Source organism: Protopterus annectens, chromosome 9.part0 (genome assembly GCF_019279795.1).
Source record: "Protopterus annectens isolate FY-2018-M chromosome 9.part0, PAN1.0, whole genome shotgun sequence".
NCBI classification, from domain to species: Eukaryota; Metazoa; Chordata; order Ceratodontiformes; family Protopteridae; genus Protopterus; species Protopterus annectens.
Genome location: NC_056743.1, coordinates 837,382,866 through 837,408,066, shown reverse-complemented (window position 1 = coordinate 837,408,066; position 25,201 = coordinate 837,382,866). Strand labels below are relative to the sequence as shown.

At 41.5% G+C, this 25,201-nt stretch overlaps 1 protein-coding gene across 2 annotated transcripts in view; it reads left to right on the top strand.

Annotated features, from left to right (window-relative positions):
* Positions 1 to 25,201, top strand: part of SYNGAP1 (synaptic Ras GTPase activating protein 1) — a 2,730,366-nt gene that overhangs the window by 1,623,291 nt on the left and 1,081,874 nt on the right. For both annotated transcript variants that reach the window (XM_044083521.1, XM_044083520.1), the window contains one exon: positions 22,846 to 23,400. In XM_044083521.1, coding sequence (XP_043939456.1) covers positions 22,846 to 23,400 — 555 coding nt within the window. The remainder of the gene's footprint in view (positions 1 to 22,845; positions 23,401 to 25,201) is intronic.

The window sequence follows — 25,201 nt, the reverse complement described above, 5'->3', positions numbered from 1 at the left end:
ATTTTAGTTGACCTACAAATGGTAAAAGCGAAAAGGGTTTAGGTGTTTTTAGAGGGAATAACTTACTTTTTCTAAGATTTATTTTATAATTAGAAATCTCTGCAAATTCTTCCACTGCTTTCAAGATTTTCTTAGTATCTGATATAGGTGTCGTACAATAAATATTTAGATCATCAGCAAAAGCAGCCATAGATATCTTGGTACCATAAATTATTGGAGCATTATGATATATATTTTGCTTTATATGTAAAAATAATGGTTCTAAATATAAATTGAATAACATAGGAGATAGTGGACAACCCTGACGTGTTCCATTTTAATTTGTATTCTTTTAGAAAAATTCTTATTGATATATAGAGTTGTATAAGGGTTATTATAAAGTTTTTTTAATGTTAGAATAAAGTCTTGAGGTAAATTAAAGTATGTTAAAATATCAAATAAGAATTTTAGATTAACTCTATCAAATGCTTTCTGTGCATCAATTATAAGTGCATAAATATTCAGATTTCTTTGACTGGCATAAGAAATTAATGTTTGAAGAGATAGGATATTATCAGTTGTTTGTCTACCATTCATGAAGCCGGCTTGTTCATTAGATATTATTAAATTTATTACCTTTTTCAATCTATTAGCTAAAATAGAGGTCATAATTTTCATGTCTATATTTAAAAGTGAAATGGGCCTATAATTGTCTGGATTTTGAAGATCTGCCTTTTCTTTGGGTATGAGAATTGTTTTTGAAGCATTAAAACGAAGGTCATTAATTTTATTATTAATTATGTAGTTAAATGCATAATGAAGTATTTTACTTAAAATATCACCAAACGTTTTATAGAACTCTGCAGTTAGACCATCTGGTCCTGGAGCTTTATGTGGTTTCATATTATTAATTATATCTCTTATCTCCTCAGAGGAAATTGGCTTAACTAAGTCCACCTGATATTCATCCCCAATTCTCGGAAAGGTAATCTTCTGAAGAAAATCACTATTAGTCTTATTTGTATTTAATTCCTGATGATCACCATACATTTGAGAGAATATTGATTCAAAAATATTCATAATTTCTTCTGTATTAGTATATCTTTTATTATTAAAATGTATTTCAGTAATTTGAGAGGGCACTTTTGACTGATTAATTATACGTGCCAATGCTTTTGATGGGGTCTGAATATGATTAGCATATTTTACCAATGTTTTTTGCTCATAAAATGATAATTTACTATTCTGAAGGAAGAACATATCTTTTTGACATTTTAGTAATTCCAATTCAGTTTGTTTGTTTGTTATAATTCCTATGTAAGTCTTGGTCTAATAACTTAATTTTAGTCTCCAAATCTTGTATGTCTCTATTTTGCAGTTTTTTAAAATATGTAGCTTTTTGAATAAAAATTCCCCTCACTAATGCTTTGGTTGCCACCCATTCTATATCAGGTGGATGTCTGTGTTTGGGGAGATTAACTAGTAATAGATTAAGAGTCTGTTGAATTTCGAGAATTATTTCTTTTTTATTTAACAAACAGTTAAGGCTTCTTAAAAACCTGCATAGCCAGTGATAGGTGGGGGTAGTAGTTTCATTCATTGTTATTCAGTTTCTGTCTTATACAAGTGGTACAGTGAATTATCTTCTGGTGAAACTGTGAGCTTTGACTGGTTAAGACCTGCATGATATCAATTGAACGCATAAGTGTAGCTAAGTAACTTTTACCTGCACTTTTTAAAGTAATTTGTTTGTGTTGCATTGAGCAATATCTAGCTAGAAGTTGACTGTTTTTTCAGTAGTGCATGTGGTATTTTCAGTTAAGACTTGTTAAAAACCTGCATAGCCAGTGATAGGTGGGGGTAGTAGTTTCCTTCATTGTTATTCAGTTTCTGTCTTATACAAGTGGTACAGTGAATTATCTTCTGTTTAAACTGTGAGCTTTGGCCAGTTAAGACCTGCATGATATCAGTTGAACGCATAAGTGTAGCTAAGTAACTTTTATCTGCACTTTTTAAAGTAATTTGTTTGTGTTGCATTGAGCAATATCTAGCTAGAAGTTGACTGTTTTTTCAGTAGTGCATGTGGTATTTTCAGTTAAGGCTTGTTAAAAACCTGCATAGCCAGTGGTAGGTGGGGTAGTAGTTTCCTTCATTGTTATTCAGTTTCTGTCTTATACAAGTGGTACAGTGAATTATCTTCTGTTTAAACTGTGAGCTTTGGCCGGTTAAGACCTGCATATCAATTGAACGCATAAGTGTAGCTAAGTAACTTTTATCTGCACTTTTTAAAGTAATTTGTTTGTGTTGCATTGAGCAATATCTAGCTAGAAGTTGACTGTTTTTTCAGTAGTGCATGTTGTATTTTCAGTTAAGGCTTGTTAAAAACCTGCATAGCCAGTGATAGGTGGGGTAGTAGTTTCCTTCATTGTTATTCAGTTTCTGTCTTATACAAGTGGTACAGTGAATTATCTTCTGTTTAAACTGTGAGCTTTGGCCGTTTAAGACCTGCATGATATCAATTGAACGCATAAGTGTAGCTAAGTAACTTTTATCTGCGCTTTTTAAAGTAATTTGTTTGTGTTGCATTGAGCAATATCTAGCTAGAAGTTGACTGTTTTTTCAGTAGTGCATGTGGTATTTTCAGTTAAGTCTTGTTAAAAACCTGCATAGCCAGTGATAGGTGGGGGTAGTAGTTTCCTTCATTGTTATTCAGTTTCTGTCTTATACAAGTGGTACAGTGAATTATCGTCTGTTTAAACTGTGAGCTTTGGCCGGTTAAGACCTGCATGATATCAATTGAACGCATAAGTGTAGCTAAGTAACTTTTATCTGCACTTTTTAAAGTAATTTGTTTGTGTTGCATTGAGCAATATCTAGCTAGAAGTTGACTTTTTTTTCAGTAGTGCATGTGGTATTTTCAGTTTAGGCTTGTTAAAAACCTGCATAGCCAGTGATAGGTGGGGGTAGTAGTTTCCTTCATTGTTATTCAGTTTCTATCTTATACAAGTGGTACAGTGAATTATCTTCTCTTTAAACTGTGAGCTTTGGCCGGTTAAGACCTGCATGATATCAATTGAACGCATAAGTGTAGCTAAGTAACTTTTATCTGCACTTTTTAAAGTAATTTGTTTGTGTTGCATTGAGCAATATCTTGTTAGAAGTTGACTGTTTTTTCAGTAGTGCATGTGGTATTTTCAGTTAAGGCTTGTTAAAAACCTGCATAGCCAGTGATAGGTGGGGGTAGTAGTTTCCTTCATTGATATTCAGTTTCTGTCTTATACAAGTGGTACAGTGAATTATCTTCTGTTTAATCTGTGAGCTTTGGCCGGTTAAGACCTGCATGATATCAATTGAATGCATAAGTGTAGCTAAGTAACTTTTATCTGCACATTTTAAAGTAATTTGTTTGTATTGCATTGAGCAATATCTGGCTAGAAGTTGACTGTTTTTTCAGTAGGTCCCCACCCACCCTCCCTGTTTTTGTCTTGGTGTTAATCTTGGTGGCTTTGAAACTGCTCGCCCTTCTTGTAAATTTGCACTTGGATACTCCTCCTGGGCCCATCTCATTTGCTCACTCAAAAAAAAAAAAAAATTATCTGCTTTTACTGTATTTGTGTTTTATCCTACTTTATTTTGCTTTTGCGTCATCTTAAAAGTACTCAATTGTATTTATTACTGCTTGGTGTAACTCACTTTAAGCCTTTTAGTTTAAGCACTTGGACTTCAGACCAGTTGTTTTACATTAAGAAGGTTTGTGCTCTGCACTGTAGTGGCAGTACAGGTAGCTTACATCCTTCTAAGTAGGGAACTGCTGATTGAGGGCTCAGTGTTTGTTATTCTAAAAGTGTATTAATTCTGGTTTAAGCACTTGGGCTTCAGGCCAGTTATTTTACATTAAGAGGGTTCGTGGTCTGCACTCTTGTGGGAGGAGAGGCTGGACTCTGCCATTCTGAGCTGGGAATTTCTGGTTAAAGGTTTATAGTGCCTGCATATTTGTACTGCTTCTTACTAAATTGGTACACCTTGTTTGCTGTAGCATAGACTAGATCCAGGCCTGCTGAATCTAGTTTTGTTTGTATAACTTGAGCACTAATCCAGGCATTCTTTAAAGTATTCAATTGTATTTATTACTGCTTGTTAGTAACTTGATTGAAGTGTAGCTATCATTCAAAGTCTTTTGGATTAAGCACTTGGGCTCAGACCAGTTGTTTTATATTAGGAAGGTTTGCGGCCTGCACTGTGGTGGCAGGACAGGTAGCTTACATCCTTCTAAGTTGGGAACTGCTGATTGAGGGCTCAGTGTCTGCTGTTCTAAAAGTGTATTAGTTCTGGTTTAAGCACTTGGGCTTCAGGCCAGTTATTTTACATTAAGAACGTTTGTGGTCTGCACTCTTGTGGGAGGAGAGGCTGGACTCTGCCCTTCTGAGCTGGGAATTTGTGGTTAAAGGCTTATAGTGCCTGCATATTTGAACTGTTTCTTACTGGAATTGGTACACCTTGTTTGCTGTAGCACCGACTAGATCCAGGCCTGCTGAATCTAGCTTTGTTTGTATGCTTGTTTGCTTGTTATTTCCCTGAACCACTAATTCCACCGAAAACGCGGCTTTTCAGCGCTTCTGTGGATCCCTAGTGACATCTGCATTGCTTACTGTACTTATTTCCTTGTTTCAATTGAAAGAAAGTTACCATTTGTCATTTTTGCATTTAAGTTACCTGTAACACATTGCATTTAAGTTACCTGGCACTTGCTCACTAAAGCAATTATATAAGTCAGCACTAAAAAATTAAAAGCACTACACCCTCACAAACTCCCCTTGAGTACCTTGTTTCCCATTGGCCTTTTTTTTTTCAATTATAAAGGAATTCCCAATACTATTCTAGCATGTCCAAAGGTCAGTTGTCAATCTCCTCTCCGGTCCAGCTGGTGAATCTGGGAATCTTGAGGCAATGTTACAACTGTCTCGTGCACAGACAACCCTCTCCTCCTCCCAACAAATTCCAACACATGTGAGAGATGCAACCATATAGCCAAACTGGAGGCTAAGCTCTCTCAACTCAGTACTGGCGAAACCTGTCAGGAGGAGAAGGAAACCACACTCACTACAATTCCTGTCTCACATAGACCTACCACGACAGCAAACCAAACACATAAACACACAAAAACATACTCGGAGGCTCTAAATAAAAATCTGCCTAAGCAGCAGAGACCTCCAAAGCAGACACCCAAGCAACCACTACCCCAAAACAAAACACGTGCAACACATAGCTCACAAAGCCAGTGTGTCGAACAGTCACAGCCCTTAAGGCTAAACAACACACCTGATACACTTGTAATAGGTGACTCTATCGTCAGGCACACTGACGTCCCACTCACCAGGCTGAACAAGGAGAAGGTCACGGTGAGCTGCCTGTCGGGCGCTAGGATCCGCCACATAACACAAGCACTCAGGTCACTCCAAGGCAAGTACAAATATGACTCAGTCATTATCCATGCTGGTGTGAATGACCTGAGACGTACCTCCCTGGACTACATGAAAAGAGACATAGAGGAGCTCTCTGAGCATGTGGCCCAGGCCGGTATGACCCTGACCTTGAGTAGCATCTTACCCTCACCAAGAATGATGCCACAATATGAAGACAAGGTGATCAATTTCAACAAGTGGCTTAAGTATTGGTGTCATTCAAAGGGGATCTAATGCTTGTTAGCCTGGGATGACATGCTCGACAGGCCACGATGCTTCGCTAGGGATGGCTTGCACCTGTCACCCCTGGGCTTTCGGATATTGGCAAAGGCTCTTGCTACCCCCATAGTGCCTTTTTTAGGCAAGGCTCAAAAGACAAACCCATCTCCATAGGTATCACAAGGGATAAGAAACTAAGAATAATGCTACTCAACACCAGAAGTCTAAACCGCAAGATGCATGCACTTGAAACTCTCCTTAGCATGGAGAACATCGATATCTGTGCAGTAACAGAAACCTGGTTTAAGGCTCCCGAGAACACCCCAGCATGACCAGGTTATACCTCATACCATGCTTTTCGGCCCCAAAACTTGGACTAAACCAGAAAAGGAGGGGGAATATCAATATTCGTCAAAGATACCCACACCTCCAGGTTGGTGGCACAGAACGAAGCATCAGAGACTATCCATGTGCAACTAACAGTGGGTAAAACTGCCTTCCAGTTTATAGCTTTCTACAGACCACCCTCCCAAACCCAGGAACCCCACTCAGCCTTCCTGAGAACACTGGAAAATATGAAGGTCTCTCCAAACACCATTATATTGGGCGACTTCAACTACCCAAACATAGACTGGGAGCATTACTCTAGCTCCAACACCCTAGCTCAAAGGTTCCTAGAATTTATAAACTCAAATGCTGTGGAACAACTTGTTACCACTCCCACAAGAGGGGAAAACATACTGGACCTGATCATCACTAACATGGGGACTCTATGCTCCAGACCAGAAGTGTATCCCTCACTGGTAAGATCAGACCATAAACTAATCTCACTGGATATTCACATCCTGACCCCACCCCTGCCCAGAAAACCACAGTGAAAAACTTCTCTAAAGCAAATTTCACACTCCTCAAAACCGAGGTGGAATCCTTCAAAGCCCTCGGGCCTGTGGAAAATACGGCCCAGACCGCAGAATCCTTTATAAACGCATTCTATGAACACCTTCAGGAATGCATGGATCATGCAGTCCCAAATAAAACCAAGACCCAATCCTCCAAAGGCAGACGTCCTGTCTGGTGGACCCCAGCCATAAACAAACTATACAATAGAAGGAGGAAGCTACTACATGATAGAGCAAAATCCCAAATAGGGAAGGCATCTCTGATCAGTGCTAGCAAAAAACTACGGGCACTCATAAAATCGTCTAAGGCCAGCTTTGAGAGAAAAATTGCACAGGACACTAAGGATAATCACAAGGCTTTCTTTAGTTATGTTAGGAACCTGGGTGGGAATTCCCAGATATGCTCAGAATTAGTCCAAAATGACAAAAGATACACCGAACCCACAGACATTGCCAACATCCTAGCTGACATGATCAGCGCAAACTCCCCCCCCCCCCACCAAAAGGGCAAATATCTATCCCATCAGAGTGCTGCCCCCCTGACATCTCAGATGTTCAGGTAAGAGCCGCCCTCTCCAAAGCAAAAAACACAGCATCAATGGGACCAGATGGTGTCCCAGGCTGTGTCCTACATGAACTCCAAGAAGAGCTAAACCCAAACATAAAACTACTGTTCAATCTCAGCCTTACCACAGGATTTGTACCCAAAGAGTGGCGTACAGCAACAGTGGTCCCTCTCCACAAAGGTGGTGCCTCAACGGATCCTGGAAACTATCACCCCATAAGCCTGACTAGTTTGGTCTGCAAAGCTATGGAAAGGATCATCATGGACCTCATAAAAAAAGATATTGGGGACCTGCAGACACTGGATCCTACCCAGTTCGGCTTTGTTAAGGGCAGATCCTGCCTCTTAAACCTGGTCAATTTCTTTGAAACAGTCACCAAGGCCATTGACGAGGGGAAGGTGGTCCACACAGCCTACCTGGACCTCGCAAAAGCCTTTGATACAATACCCCACTCGGGCATTATAGATAAGCTCACCAGCTTAAATATAAACCCCTATGTCACTAGATGGGTTGCAAACTGGCTCAAGGACAGAACCCACATGGTTAGAATTGCTGGAGCCATGTCAGACTCCAAACCAGTTACAAGTGGCGTCCCACAAGGCTCAGTCCTGGGACCTCTCCTGTTCGGTATATATTTCTCGGAGGTACAGGCCAACACAGAAGGACTGTGGCTGACCAAGTTCGCAGATGACTGCAAACTGGGCGCTATAATCAACTCTCCAGCCGACACAAGCATCCTCCAAAAGGGCCTCATAGAAACAGACAACTGGTGCCAGAGCCATGGCCTCAAGCTAAATGCCAAAAAGTGTATAGTCATCCCCTTTGGCAAAAACAAAGTGCCCACAAATTACCACATAGGTGGTAATCCATTAAGTACAAAGAAGTAATTAGGGACCTGGGGACCCAAGTTGATAGCAATCTCTCATTTGACAACCACGTGGCCAAAGTGGTTAGAAAAACATTTTATATAGCCCACCTAATCATGAAGGGATTCACATCTAGATCAGGGGAGGTCATTGTGCCTCTTTACTCATCCCTCATCAGGCCCATAATTGAGTACAATGCCCCTTTTGGGATGTACCTTACCAGACACCTGCAGCAACTGGAAAGACCCCAAAAGTACCTCACCAAGAGGATCAAAGGGCTCAAACAGATGCCATATGCTGCCCAATTAAAGAAACTCCAGCTCTACTCATTGCATACCACCTGCTCAGAGGCGATCTGTGCCTGACGTATAAAGCCATGTCAAACCCGGAATTAATGGACATGCTGCACCTCAGAAAATCCAAATCCCATCGAGCTACGCGCTCGGGAGACTTGAACCTCAGCACTGAAATAAATAGGACATGCTGGAGGGACAGATTCATAACCCAGAGGCTCCCTTGACTCTGGAATAAAATCCCAGTCCAGGTTAGGCAGAGTCCCTCATTGACTCTCTTCAAGAGGAATCCTGATGAGTGGATGGGGGATCGTAGGTTTACCCCGGGTATCACTTCTGTGTCACTGTTAGACAGAGGCACAGTATACTAACCTCGAAAAAGGGTATAGCAAAATTAATTTAAAATGGGTGGCGAAAGCCAAACACACTCTGGCTAGGCTTATAAATGCCCTAGGGCAGATAGCCTAGTATGAACCTATGAACCTATAAGGCAAAGGTTATTCTCATTGCACCTTTTTGGCCCTGGCAGGTTTGGTTCCACTTTGCTGGCCTCATCTGAAACACCTTCCATGAGTATTGGATTCTTGTCCAGACCTTCTTTCTCAACTGTTCGGGCAGCCTCACCAAGACATAGAAACCCTGAAAATGACTGCATGGGTTTCTCCATTTTTAATGGTGGCCAGAGTTACCAGCCTGTCTACTCCAGTCATTCAGAATTTATCATCCTGATAAAAAGTGAAAGGGAGTTCCTTGTTGTGGTTGCAGCCCTCTGCCCACCAAAGGAACTCTGCCCTTAGGCAAGGGATGATAGGGATTGTTGTTTCCAGGTCATGAGAATGCTGATACCATAGACTTTTTAGATAACATTGAAGTTTCCTCATATGCAGTCTTGCATATGGAATTAACAGAATGCAAGAGGCCATGAACCCCAGGGCTTGCAGGATTTTCATTGTATATAGCTGGGTTTTTGTGGCCAGTAGGTTGTCAAAAAAACTTGTTTCACTGGAGTGAGGAATGCCATCTGGGAAGCTGTGTTCAAGCTTGATCCCAGGAATATAATCTGTTGGCAGGGTACTAGGTGTGATTTCTTCTCATTGATGGTGAAGTTAGAAGTCTCTCTAAAAATGCCAGGTGTTGTAATAGTAAGTCCTGACTCTCTGGCTGAATCAGGCAATCATGCAAATATGGGAAAATCTGAATATTTCTCTGCCTGCAAAATGCAATGGCTGGATCTAGGCACTTTGTGAATACCCTGGGCGCAGTAGATAAGCCAAAGGGAAGTGCAGAGAACTGATAGTGCATGGAGCCAGTCCTGAAGCGTAGGTATTTCCTGCAAGACTCCCTTATTGGGATGTGCAAATAAGCTTCCTTTAAGTCTAAGGTTGCAAGCCAGGCATCCTTGGTTAATATAGGAAGAAACTGTTTAAGAGTTAGCATTTTGAATTTTGGAACCACCAGAAAGGTGTTGAGGAAAGACATGTCCAGGATAGGATGCCAAGAGTTTTCTTTTCTGGGAACCAGTAATAGTCTTGAATAGAAACCTTGTCCCCTTTGTTCTGCTGAGACAGGTTGAATAGTCTTGATGCTGAGGAGAGAGATAACTTGTTTTTGGGCCTCCGCCCACTGGCTTGGAGGGAGATCCAGCAATCCACTTGGGGATGGGAGTGAATGGAAGTGGAATCTGTATCATAGGGAAATTATGTTTAAAACCCATTTGTCTTGGGTAATGAATTCCCAGGTTTTTTTTGCATGCAGGGCGAGCTTTTCTCCTAAAGGTGCATGTAGTTGAGCAAGGCTTGGAAGAGTTAAGGATAAGTCATTGTGCAATTCTTCCATAGGGGGGTGGCTTATTACTCCCTGCTTTGGAAGTGAGACCCCCCCCCACACTGCTTAGATCAGTGCATAGCCTGAGACTGTGGGGGGGGGGTCCCACTTCCAAAGCAGGGAGTAAGATACACTCTTTTTTTGAGACAGATACCTGGTGTCAAAATCTTGGCCTCAAGCTAAATGCCAAAAAGTGCATAGTCATCCTCTTTGGAAAAAACAAAATACCCGCAAACTACCACATATGTGGTAGTCCCCTAAATACAGAAAATGTAATAAGGGATCTGGGGACCCAAGTAGATAGTAATCTCTCCTTTGATAATCATATTGCCAAGGCGGTTAGAAAATCCTGTGTGGTCCACCTAATCACAAAAGGATTCGCATGTAGAACAAAAGAGGTTATTGTGTCCCTCTACTCATCACTCATCAGACCCATCATAGAGTACAATGCCCCATTTGGGATGTACCTTACAAGTCACCTGCAACAGCTGGAAAGACCACAGAAGTACCTCGCCAAGAGGATTACTGGCCTCAAACAGATGCCCTATGCAGCCCGACTGAAGAAACTCCAGCTGTACTCCATTGCATACTGCTTACTCAGAGGTGATCTCTGCCTGACATACAAGGCCATGTCCAACACAGAATTGATGGATATTCTCCACCTAAAAAAACAAATCCCAGAGAGCCACACGCTAAGGGAACTAAACCACAACGATAAGTAGGACATGCTGGAGGGGTAGATTCCTTTTCCAGAGACTCCCCATGCTTTGGAACAGGATTCCAGTCTAGATAAGGCAGAGCCCCTCACTAAATCTCTTCAAGAGAAACCTTGATGAGTGGATGGGAAACAGAAAATTTACCCTGGGGATCACTGCAGTGGCTCTGCTGGACAGAGACACAGGGGACTAATGGCTCTGCTGGACAGAGGCACAGAGGACTAATGGCTCTGCTGGACAGAGGCACAGAGGACTAATGGCTCTGCTGGACAGAGGCACAGAGGACTAATGGCTCTGCTGGACAGAGGCATAGAGGTGTAATGGCTCTGCTGGACAGAAGCATGGGGGTCTAATGGCTCTGCTGGACAGAGACACAGGGGACTAATGGCTCTGCTGGACAGAGGCACGGGGGACTAATGGCTCTGCTGGACAGATGCACGGGGACTAATGGCTCTGCTGGACAGAGGCACAGGGGACTAATGGCTCTGCTGGCCAGAGGCACGGGGGACTAATGGCTCTGCTGGACAGAGGCACGGGGACTAATGGCCCTGCTGGACAGAGGCATGGGGGACTAATGGCTCTGCTGGAAAGAGGCACGGGGACTAATGGCTCTGCTGGACAGAGGCACAGGGGACTAATGGCTCTGCTGGACAGAAGCACGGGGACTAATGGCTCTGCTGGACAGAGGCACGGGGGACTAATGGCTCTGCTGGACAGAGGCACAGGGGACTAATCTAAGGGGGTGGCAAAAGCCAACACATTCTAGCTAGGCTTATAGATGCCCTCGGGCAGATAACCTAGTATTTATCTGTGAACCTATAATACTAGGAAAGTGCACCTTAGCAAATGGAAAAGATTTCACCATATGGGCTTCTTCCAAAGGTTTGGATCCGTTTTCAACTCATCTACCAGCTTCTTTAAGTTTCGGAATTGTTTCAGAAAGGTGTTATTTTTTCAACTGCCAAAGTCCAGGTAGTAGCCATTTCAAATTTCTGTGTGGACCAGGGTCAAACTTCCATTGCTTCCTTGAAGATTTCTAAATTCTTTTTGAAGGGCACCTTTCTCTTGAGACCTCCAATAAGACATCCTGTTCTCCCATGGGATATTACAATAATGCAACAGGCATTAAATATTGCACTCTTCAAGGCCACCCCTTCAGTGGACCTCAAATTCCTGACTTGGAAAACAATCTGTTTAATGGCATTCATTTCTGCTAGGAGAATTTCTGAGCTACAAGCATTGTCCTGCAGACCTTCATTTCTTGTGTTTCAAAAGGTTAGGGTATTTTTACAAACGAACCCTCTTTTCCTACAGAAAGTGGCCTCTGAAGCAAGCCTTAATGAGATGATAAATCTACTAGTTTTCTTTCTTAATTTTTCAAACAAAGGGGAATATACTCTGCATTTGATGGATGTTCATCATCAACTTAGGTTTTATTTGCATCGCACAAAGGATATCAGAAATCATACCAGCATTTTATCTGCTTCTCAAAATCCAAATTGGAACAGGGAATAACTAAAAGTAATACTGTCCTTGGGCTTTCTGACCATATCTCCTTTGTTTATGACAAAATGGGGTTAACTTTACCTGGAAAAACAAAAACTCTTTCAACTAGAGCTGGAGCTACCTCCAAGGCTTTTTTGCAACAGTTCCCATTAATGAGATTTGTACTGCACCTGCTTGATCTACAGTTCATACCTTTGTGCCACATTACAGATTGGATGTACAATCCAGATTTTGTACATCCTTTAGCTCCACCATATTCAGGAATGTACTTCCATCTGGGTTTTTCGGGTAGCTTGTGAATCTGTCTTAACAGCTGAATTTGATGGAAAAGTCTACATTGGATACAAAAGTTTTAAACTTATCATATTGATAGATCTGTGTTGTCTTGTTCCATATGGTTCAACCTTCTCTCCCTCTTTCACTGTCCTGAATTGTCACTTTTTGGGCTCCTGACTGATCAATTGGACCTGACCAGTGGCCATGTCTTTGGACGGCCTATCAACCCATATCCTATGCTCAAGTAGGTTTAAGTTGTTAGATCTGCAGTATTTTCTTTAGGTAGCTTTATTGCTATAAGCTAGCCAGCTTGATCAGAGGACCAGAAGGAATTATGAGAAGGGGAGGTGTCAGAACCCTGGATCCAAAGCTCTTGAAAATGCGCCAAGATAGGATCAGGTCATATCTTATAACCCAACAGTTGTACCGGATGAAAAAAGACAACATGGATCTAGTGTTATGGTAAGAACATAACTTATATTTAGTAGCTAGTCTGCAGTAATTTTATATTACTTTGTTTGTATTTTGTTTATTTCTTACACTAATAATACCTACAATTGTTAATTTAATTGCTGTTATGTCAGTAATGGAGATTTTCTTCCCAGACTCTGATGAAAAGGGATGCAAGCCCAGCCAAACTACCCAGTCAACATATGTAATAAGTAAATAAATAAATGTATATAGTTAATTTGGCATAATTCATTCTTGTTCATTATTTTGTTTGTAGTAGTGTGTGTTATTTTTGCAAATTATACATTGAGAGCATTTATCTTGAATACTCATTTATAATCTGCAGTGATGTTCTTTTATAGATTTTAAATATTATTGTAGTCTAATTTCATGCTTCTTTTTAATTTATGTACAGGGAGTTAAGTACTCAAATAAAGTTGAAGTATCAGTTTAAATTGATAAGACAGATAGACTTCCCCTTTAGAAGCATTGGTAGGTCACATTGGTACAACTTTTCAGGCCCCCCCCCCCCAAAAAAAAAAAAAACATTACCTTTGGAGAGGCACCAAGTTACAGGGAGGAATATTTTGTATGACCTAGTACAGGCCCTTTTTCCTCAAAAACGAGATGCCAGAGAATGATTAGTATGAAAGAGGCCTAGCAGTGATTGTTGCCCCCCACCCCATTTTGTACATTTAAGGATGCATTTATTATTAGGACCTAACCTCCACCACTTTGACACTCAAGCTGCAGCACCAAAAAGGCCAGATAGCTTTGTAGGTCACCATAAGCAGGCTAGGTTTATACAGTAATTTAAAGGCATATCTTGCAAATTTTTTTTGATATCAGACAGGTTTGATAAATAATGTAATATGTTATATAAAATGAGTTTTCATTTCCAGTAATTTATTTATTAGTCCTATGAGCTCTTCTTCCCACATGGTTTTACATCGGATGTCTTCCTTGAATTATTTGCAATAAAATATGCATCTATATCTGATAGGAAGACAAAAGATTAATTAGAACAGTTAGCTACATTTTCTTACAAAGTAGTGTGGTACATGCTGAAAACTGCATATCATGCTGTACGTGTAGGATGTAGAGTATTTGCATTTGCCTCTGGTATGGGTCTAATGAGGTATGCCTGACTTGAGGACAGAGCCATATTCAAAAGATGTGAAGTCCAAGTTTCTGGAAGAATCATTAAGCACTAAGAACCTATTTAAAAAACTGGCAGATGAGATTCCAAGGAACCTAGAAAAGAAGTGTAAAAGAGCGATTACAGTGAAACATCTCTTTCATGCACCTACTCCACAGTATTCTAGAAATTACCCTGCAATCAAGTGACATTCTGAAGAAAGCAGGCAAAATCACAAAAGATGCAAGGTAAAAACAGCCTGTATCTTCTTCTCCAGTGTCTTGTTAGACCAAGTATCAGCATCAAAGAAGAACACAGTAACAGTAGCCTGAATCCACCCAAGTGGTTGGGGTACAATGAGCATGGTAAGTTAGATGCAATGCCCTTGTAGAGAAGCACCTCTGTGTAATTTCTGGCCTCCACCAGAGATTCCACCATGAAAAGTATTCCAATGAGCCACACCTGTCACCTACTCTAAAGAGATGTAAGCAAGCATAAGCCTTGTCATTCTCCCCCGCCCTTGCCAGCTACAACAGGTACCCAACCCAGATCACCTGGGTTGGAGTTAAAGATTTATCCCTCTACACCAATGGAGTTGGAGCTGAGGTGTTTTAACTTAACAGTGGGAGTATCTGTGTTGGCTGTTTTTCCTCAACAGCATTTGATGAGAGACTGTTTATATTATGCATGAAGACCCCTACATGCTGGCATGCCAGCTAAATCTGTTCATTTCATGTCTACTACAAGTGCTTGTGTACTACTAGCTTAAGTCACACTTGCTTGCCGCCACTTGCTCTAATTGCCCTAACTCCCACCAGCCCAATCCTAGTAAATTTTCTATCCCCTCCTGCACCCTAGTAGCAGGAGTGTGCAGTTAGAACTTGTCTGAATGAAGACTGCTGGAACAGGGCTCAGTTCTAAGCTTTTTTCTGGTTAATTGGATAACTTATTTAAATCAGTTTGTTCGTTTTCTATTGTTTTATTTATATATATATATATATATATATATATATATATATATATATATATATATATAGATAGATATATATATATAGATATATATATATATATATATATAAAATTGCACTTTATTCATCTGCTTTTACTGTATTTGTGTTTCTTCCTACTTTATTACTAGGGGTATTGACTACAACTCTGATCTGAGATATATAACAATAAGTTTCCTTTTCTGTGCATTTAAAGTGTTTTTTTGATTGTATCTGCTTTATTTTCGGGGGGGGGGATACTATATACTTGTTTCCCGACTTTCTAAGCTAGTATAGTCCAGTTTTCAGATTAGTGCTGAATTCAGGGCTGTGTTACAAATCTCTGTGTTTGCCCATACCTTACTTGGATAGAAGGAAGTTTCTCTGTTCACCTGTGAGAGAGGGGAGCTTTGAGCAGCCTATCTCTCCCTGAAGGAGTGGTTTCAGCCCAGAAATTAGTAGTTTATTGGCTATTTTGGGCTAATTTCTATCTCTTTCATGTTCCTGCTATAAAAACCATATTTGCCCGGTTTTGCGCACCGGGCAGCGCCAGTTAGCTAGGATATAACTATTCCCGGCTCAACAAAGTCTCCTCTTCAGTTTTCCCCTTGGAACTAGACAAACTTTCAACTTAAGCACTGAAGCCATCCATTTCTCAGCCCGGCACTTGCTCAAAACTCCTAACAAGCACTTATAAATCCTATCACTAGACCCTCCCTATACTGTACAAAAGGACAAGGCTCTCTATTCGACCTTACCAGCCATTCAGTAAAACAGTTCACTGTACCTATCCAGGCATGTCCTAAGAGCAGTTTCAGGTGTACTCTCCAGTCCAACTGGTGAATCTGGGCATTCTGAGGCAATGTTACAACTGCCTCATGTACACAGACAACCCTCTCCTCCTACCACCAAACACTAATACATGCGAGAGATGTAATTATACAGACAAACTGGAGGCTAAACTCTCTCAACCCAAGACTGGATCAGACAGTCAAGAGGAGAAGGGAAATACTTGCATCACACCACCAGTCTCACATAGACCCATTAAACCAGCACCGGCACAAAAACACATAAATACATGAAAACATACTTGGGGGCTCAAATAAAAATCTGCAAAAGCAACAGAGACCTCCAAAGCAGACATCCAAGCAACCTCCACCACCCAACACAAACCATGAAACACATACTTCACAAAACCAGTGTGCCACACAGTCATAGCCCTTAAGGCAAAATAACATACCCAACATACTAGTAATAGTTGACTCTATAGTCACGCACACTGACGTCCTACTCACTAGGCTGAATAAGTTGAAGGTTACTGTTAGCTGCCTGTCAGGTGCCAGGATCCGCCACATAACACAAGCACTCAGGTCACTCCAGTACAAGTACAAATACGACTCTGTCATTGTCCATGTTGGCGTGATTTACCTGAGCCATCCCTCCATGGACTACATGAAAAGAGACACGGAAGAGCTCTATGATCACTTAGCCCAGGCCGGTTTGACCCTGACCCTGAGTAGCATCCTGCCCTCACCAAGAATGACACCATGGTATAAAGAAAAAATTATCAATTTCAACAATTCGCTAAGTGTCTGGTGTCATTCAAAGGGGATCCAGTGCCTGTCCACCTGGGATGACATGCTCGACAAGCCATGCTGCTTCGCTAGAGACGGCTTGCACCTGTCACCCTTAGGCTTTTGAATACTGGCCAAGGCTCTTGCCACCCCCACAGTGCCTTTTTAGGCAAGGCTCAAAAGACAAACCCACCGCCGTTAATAGCACAAGTAACAAAAAACTGAGGGTAGTGCTACTCAATGGCAAAAGTCTAAACCTGAAACTGCACACACTCGAAGCACTCCTCAGTATGGAGAAAATCAATATATGTGCAGTAACAGAAACCTGGTTTAAGGCTCCAGAGAGCACGCCAGCACTACCAGGCTACAACTCATACCATATATTTTGGCCACAGAACCCGGACCAAAATACAAAAGGTGGGAGCGTATCCATATTCATCAAGGATACCCACACCTCCAGGTTAGTGGCACAGCACGATGCTTCAGAGATCATCCACGTGCAACTAACAATGGGTAAAACTGCAATTCAAATTATAGCTTGCTGCAGATCACCCACCATGTCCCAGGACCCCCATTGCGCATTTCGGGAAACACTGGGAAACATAAAGGTCCTAACAAACACCCTAATATTGGGTGATTTCAATTACCCAAACATTAACTGGGAGAACTGCTCAAGTACTAACTCCCTTGCCCAACATTTCCTAGAATTTATAAACTCAAACGCCCTGAATCAACTGGTCAACACTCCCACCAGAGGTGACAACATACTGGACCTGGTCATCACCAACATGGGCGACCGGTGTTCCACACCAGAAGTCAACCCCTCGCTGGTTAGATCTGACCATAAACAAATCAGTTTGGATATCCCCATTCCACCCCACACCCTCAGACAAGGAAACCACCATGAAAAATTTTTCAAAAGCAAACTTTACATTACTTAAGACTAAGGTGGAAAGTTTCAAAGCCACCATGCTAAAGGATAACATTGTCCAAGCTGCAAAATCCTTTACCAATGCATTCTATGGGCACCTACAAGAATACATGGATTGTACTATCCCAAGCAAAACCAAGACTCACTCCTCCAAGAAAAGGAAACCAATCTGGTGGACCCCTTCCATAAACAAGCTATACAATAGAAGGAGGAAACTAGTACAGAAAAGAGTAAAATCCCAAGAATGGAAGACATCCCTGATCAGTATCATCAAGAAACTACGATCTCTCATAAAATCATCCAAGGCAAGCTTCAAAAGAAAAATTCCCAAGGACTTCAAAGATAACCACAAGTCATTCTTTAGCTATGTCAAGAATCTAAGTGGCAATGCTCAGATCTGCTCGGAGTTAGTGCAGAATGGCACAAAATAGACTGAACTTAACCGATATCGCCAACACCCTGGCAGACAGGTTCAGTGCAAACTTTACCCCCCCTCACCCCCAAAAGGGCCCATAACCATACCAAAATAATGTAGAGCCCCTGAAATCACAGACATTCAGCTTAAAACAGCCCTCTCCAAAGTCAAAATCACAGCATCAATGGGACCGGATGGTGTCCCAGGCTGCGTCCTACATGAGCTCAAAGACGAACTAACCCGTAACCTAAACACACTGTTCAAACTCAGCCTCTCCACAGGTACGTACCCATAGAGTGGTGCACAGCAACGGATATTCCGCTCCACAAAGGTGGAGCCACAACAGACCCCTTGATCTATCGCCGTATAAGCCTGACCAGCTTGGACTGCAAGGCTGTGGAGCACATCATCATGGAACTCATTAACAGAGACATTGGGAACCACCAAACACTGGACCCTACCCAGTTTGGCTTATTTAAGGGCAGATCATGCCTCCTAAACCTCGTGGACTTCTTTGAGATAGTTACCAAGGCTATAGATGAGGGAAAGGTGGTACACACAGCCTACCTAGACCTTGCAAAGGCCTTCGACACCATTCCCCATTCTGGTATTATAGACAAGCTCACCAGCCTGAACATAAACCCCTACGTCACAAGATGGGTTGCCAACTGGCTCACGGACAGAACCCACGTGGTGAGAGTTGCGGGAGCTAGGTCCGACTCTAAACCGGTTACAAGTGGCATTCCCCAGGGTCAGTCGTAGGATCCCTCCTGTTAGGCATATACTTCTCAGAGGTATAGGCCAGCACAGGAGGACTATGGCTGACCAAGTTCGCAGACGACTACAAACTAGGGGCTATAATTGACTCTCCGTCTGACACAGACATCCTCCAAAAGGGTCTCACTGAGACAGATACCTGGTGTCAAAATCATGGCCTCAAGCTAAATGCCAAAAAGTGTATAGTCATCCCCTTTGGAAAAAACAAAGTACCCACAAAGTACCACATAGGTGATAGTCCCCTAAATACGGAAGACGTAATAAGGGCTCTGGGGACCCAAGTAGGTAGTAATCTCTCCTTTGATAATCAATTGCCAAAGTAGCTAGAAAATCCTTCTATGTGGCCCACCTAATCACAAAAGGGTTCGCATCCAGATCAAAAGAGGTCATTGTGCCCCCTCTACTCATCACTCATCAGACTCATCATAGAGTACAACGCCCCATTTGGGATGTACCTTACAAGACACCTGCAACAGCTGGAAAGACCACAGAAGTACCTCACCAAGAGGATCACTGGCCTCAAACAGATGTCCTATGCAGCTCGACTGAAGAAACTCCAGCTGTACTCAGTCGCATACCGCCTATTCAGAGGTGATCTCTGCCTGACATACAAGGCCATGTCCAACCCAGAATTGATGGACATGCTCCACCTAAAGAAAACCTTATCCCCTCAAGCCACACACTTTAGGGATCTAAACCTCACCACAACAACAAATAGGATGTGCTGGAGGGATAGATTCCTGTCCCAAAGACTTCCCATGCTTTGGAACAAGATTTCAATCTACATTAAGCAGAGCTCCTCACTAACACTCTTCAAGAGAAACCTTGACGAGTGGATAAGAAACAGAAAGTTTACCCCGGGGATCACTTCAGTGGCTCTGCTGGACAGAGGCCCAGGAAACTAATCTAAGGGGGCGGCGAAAGCCAACACATTCTGGCTAGGCTTATAAATGCCTTTGGGCAGATAGCCTAGTACCTACTTATGAACCTACTATCAAAACCTACATAACTACATACCCCTTGTCAGAACTCTAACTTTTACCTTAAAAACTCTCTCTCATTCCCAGCCCTAACCATAGCAAATCCCCATTCACTCCCTTATCCTAAATCTCTAAACTTCCCTCACTGAAGCTAAATTTGCCATTCACTCCCTGATATTAAAGCAACAGTCCTTCTCCTTAATCTTAAATTCCTTTTATCCTCCCTAATGCTAAAACCACTTTCCACTTCCTAATCCTAAAGCACCCAGTTGCTCCTTAACCCTAAAACTCCCTTCCTGCTCCCTAAACTTAAAACCAACTTCCCTCTCCCTAAACTTGAAATTCTCGGTCCCTAACCCTAAACTCCCTTCCTGCTCTCTAAACTTAAAGTATCCTCCTGATCTCTACTGTAAATACCAACCTGCACTCTCATCCTTATGCGTGTTACACTAATCTTGCCCAAACTCAAATGCTGTGTTGGGGTGAGGTGCGGCAACTCCACTCTGTCCCCATGTCTGTTGCTGCACCCCAAACACAATATTTGAGCACAAGCAGACAGTTATGTAAACTTCAAGTCCCCTAAGTCTCTAGCTACAAGGTAGTGGCATTTAAGCACTGGGGTATGGGGCAGCTAGAGTATATCAAATTCCTCTAATGTAAAAGAAATGAGACCAGCTGCAAAAGTAGTGGGGTCTGTCCGGGACAGTTGTCTGCCAGACACTATCCTGATCAGCATGTACAATACTACAGTGATGCTGTGCATTTACAAATGGGGGAGGGGTTAAAAGGTCTTATCAGCTTTGTAGGGAAGTCTTGTTAGTATAGCAGTGGGCAATCCAGCACAGCTTGGTGTGGACAGCAGGCTATCATCTGAGATAATAAGAGTATGTTGGCAGATACCCTCAGCAGACAAAATATCACTAGTACATGGATGGCAGCTGAACTATCACCTTAGTGTTTCACAACATTACAAACTTCTAGGACATGGCCAGAGTAGACTTCTGTGCTATTCAGATGATGTCAGATTGGGAGAGGTGGAAGAACAGAGCAGATGTGGCCACCCTGTGAGCCAGGGATGGAGCACTCACTGAAGTTGCTCCCTACAACACATTCAGACTTATCGTTAGAGATAGATCTTCATCAGGGTACATTATGATGGCTCCTCCCCTGGCCCATCCTGTTCTTTAGTGTGGGGAGGTGCATACCCCCTTATAGTCTGCACATGGTGGGTTCTTTGTGTGCAGGACCTCCCTTGGAAGGGAGTTCCTCCTTTTGTAATAGCCCCCCTTGGGTAACCTGACAGGGCATAGGAGCTGCAAAGGATGCGACTTTGAGGAGCTAGCAATGAAGAGCCCAAAGTCAACAGCAGGTGGGATGAAGAAGACAAAAAAGTGCTGCAGCATACTTTTGGATTGTTTCTACTAAGGGTGTACTAAATGCAGCATAATAGACTATTTTGTCTAGTTTCATAAAACAGTTCAAGCCAGAAGCACAACAAATGGTTGGACAGGTTCTGGTGCAGCTATACCACAGTGCAGTCTGTGACTTTCCACTTACCAGGGATATTCTGTTACTGTCTGAGATTCTTCTCAGATCTTATTTAATACTGGATTTACCCTCCCCCAAGTAAAACAGTACACTTATACATGGTTCTCACCATAACAGTAGGTTTTCAAAGAACATCACTGTAGCATTGGAGCTATCCTTCCTCCTACCTCATGATGTTTTGAGTTGTTTATATTTGGTATTTTTCTGCTAATATTTATATTTCATTGTTGATGTATATATTACATTCACAAGTTTTACTGACACTATATGTATAAATATATATCCTCCATTTTTTTTTTTGTTTTTATATATGTTTGTGTAACAAAATACACAACCTGCTCAGAGCCAGGAAAAAATAGTGCAGGTGCAGAGAAAGTCCAAATAAATCACAAACTGTACTACACAGCATATATGAGCAAAGATTTCTTGACCTTGAGGAACTGAAGAGAATACATTCTAATACATCTTACATGTGGGTTTCTCGCACCACTAAATGTGTTTACCTATGATGCTGGAGCAAGACCAGTGCTGAGTTTTGCAGTAAACAAGGCAGCTATGTAAAAACTGGTCAGACAAATACAGGTTCTTATTCTGTATGGTAGAACTTCACAAGACTTTATTTCAAAAAGTAGTTAATAACTTGCAGAAGTGCACATGCTAAGCAGAAATGAAAGCAGTCAGATTACTCATATATATATATATATATATATATATATATATATATATATATATATATATATATATATATATATATATATTTAGGTAGTGCCAAGTTCCCAAACAATATCTGTCAAAACAAAAATGCTCTATTTTGGTAATAACATTACATAGAGGAATTTGCCTTTTACTATTGAGGGCTTTCCCAAGTCAAGTAAGTTTGAACTGCAATAATAATTTTGGACTTTACACCAGTCCTATAGTCATACAATACATTTCTGTTAAATACTAACAAAAGTACTGCATATTTGTCACTTACTTTCCAGGTTGGATGTGTATTGTTCTAGCCAAACTGAACAAGCTAAAGCTGAAGTGAAGATCCTCAGTGTGCTTTCGATTAAAGCCTAAAAATGCAGCTATCCGAGACTTAATCAGAATGTTTATCATTTAAAATATTTTTTTTCATCTAAGCAAGTTTCAAGTGTTGCATTGTATTTTTTCATCTTTTGCAGTAGAATAGACTACAGGATAACTATATTTGATGTTTTTGTTTGGGGTTTTGCCATCCAGCTCAACGGCCTGTGAGGCAGCTCATTGTGTAAAGATACTATTTAGCTATAATTTATGTTGTTACAAGATAAGTTTCTGTTGAGTCTTATTTTTTTATAAAACATCCATAGTTAAAATAGAGCAGAAATGTGATCTATGGAATGTGACTAAAGTATAAAAATAACTGCAATAGAGCTGAGAATGCAGAATAATTATTTGTCCTCATTTGTACAGGACAACAGTCGGAGAGTCGACAATGTTTTAAAGCTCTGGATCATCGAGGCGAAGGATCTCCCTCCTAAGAAGCGTTATTACTGTGAGCTGTGCCTAGATGACATGCTGTATGCCCGCACAACCAGTAAGGTCAAAACGGACAACGTCTTCTGGGGGGAGCATTTTGAGTTCAATAATCTACCTGCAGTGCGCAACATTAGGGTTCATCTGTATAGGGACACTGACAAAAAGAAGAAGAAGGAAAAAACTAACTATATTGGGATGGTGAACATTCCTATCACTAGTGTCACAGGACGTCAGTTTGTAGAGCAGTGGTATCCTGTCAGTCAGCCCACATCTAGCAAAAGCAAATCAGGCTGTCCCACCATCCGCATAAAATCACGATACCAAACTATGAACATCCTTCCTATGGAGCTGTATAAGGAGTTTGCTGAATATGTTACCAACAACTATCGCATGTTGTGTGCTGTGCTGGAACCAGTGTTGAGTGTAAAGAACAAGGAAGAGGTAGCCTGTGCTCTAGTACACATTCTACAGAGTACAGGCAAGGCAAAGGTAGGAGAGGAGGCACTGCATGCACTGTCTCATTGGGTGGGGGACCATATGATTTTTATTCGACTAACTCCCTGGTAAGTGTCACTGCCATGTTTAAGTATGTGCTTTCGTGGATAGTCCTGGAGCTATGAGCAGTTTACTGACTTGCGCAAGTCACAACCTGCCCAAGCAGTGGTAGCTGAAATCAGGTATACTTGTGCTAGATATATCAAACTAATGTATAGCTTGTCATGGTAACCTTTAGGATATGATACCAGGCACAATCATACTCCTTTAGAGCACATATCTTCTACAGAACATATGTTGCAATAAGTAACAAAGGAGTATGTCATGCACTGTGTTGTGGATGGAGTTGGCTGATTGACAATGGGTGTAATAAAAATGTGAGAGTGTGTGTGTGTGTGTTTCTGTATGATAAATGACATACCTTGTAGTATAGGTTTAGGGAATACATTTAGTTGATGAGTTGTGGCTCGTATGTTTGAATGTTTGGGGCTTGAATGTTTGTGATAGACAGTACAAACTGAGAAAAGAGCACTGAAGACTGAAAAGAGGAATGGTAAGCGCAGCAGATGTTTACACAGGTTCACAAAGCTTGTGTACGAAATGCAGACTGGTATGTCAGGTTACATAAAAACAAGGGACAGTCATCATTATTTTTAGGTTTTTTTCTCTGTATGCCTGCTGACTATCAACCCACCCCATCAGTCTATATCCCTTTCTCTGCCACACTACTGGGAGACTGCATCATGATTGCAAGAATTAGACAGGCAGCTGTAGAGATGCTTTCTGCCCATGCCAGCATCCTGGCAATGAGGCATTTCTAAGTAAGGGCCCAACCCATTTACATTAGCTGATATGAGCACTTGCGTTACAGTGAGTTGTCAATATTTTCTAATGCATATGTGTGCTTCCACCCACATGCTAATCAGGGCTATTGTCACCAGCTCGGAATTACCAAGGCAAAGTTTCAGGTCTTGACCATTTCATTCCAGCACAATTCTTTGCTTGTATGGTGGTGATTAGCTGACTAGAAGCCACCCCTCTCACTCCCAGGGTAAATTGGACAGTAAGAGCAACTCATTCCCATCCACCCCTTTTTGACTTTTCCAGCATCCCAACTGATATCTAAACCAGGGTCATCTGTATCGCAGTCATGCCTTTATCCCCATCTATCATAGAGACGGACAATAATTCTTTGTGTGAAAGAAAAATGAACTTTAACAGTGTTTACTGTGAATTCCACTGTTTATCTTGCTACGTATACAGGGCACCTTTCACTAGAAGCAGAAGCAGGTCTTTCAGTCAGAAATTGAAATTAGAAACACAGGTACAAACTACAATTATGCCAGATAGCATTTTAATTAAGACACAGCACTTCCTCTGCTGCAAGATAATGTAAGCTAGAGCCATAAAAAATGACATTTTGCATCAAAAGTTAAAACACCTGGTCCAAGCATGCCATATAGTGCATCCATAAGGCATATGCACATGCATGATCTTTACAAATAGTAAATTCAGTTTAGAAGTTCTAATATGTTTGCCGTAGCAGGTCTACTGGTGCAGTGGCGAGATGTCTATGTGAGTCTCCTGCTGTTTGCATTCTGGCTTCCAGGATGGCAAGCAGGGGCAGTTCTTTCATGTAGAAGGATAGTATTGGCAGTTGACACCTTTTTGAAACTTGAGAGAAGAAGAAAGAAGAGGAGATTGAAAAGCCTGTCAATCAGTTGGCTTGTTTAATGTGTTTGAAAGGTATAGTAAATGCAGTGAGGAATGTGGATATGTACATGTACCCAGTGTG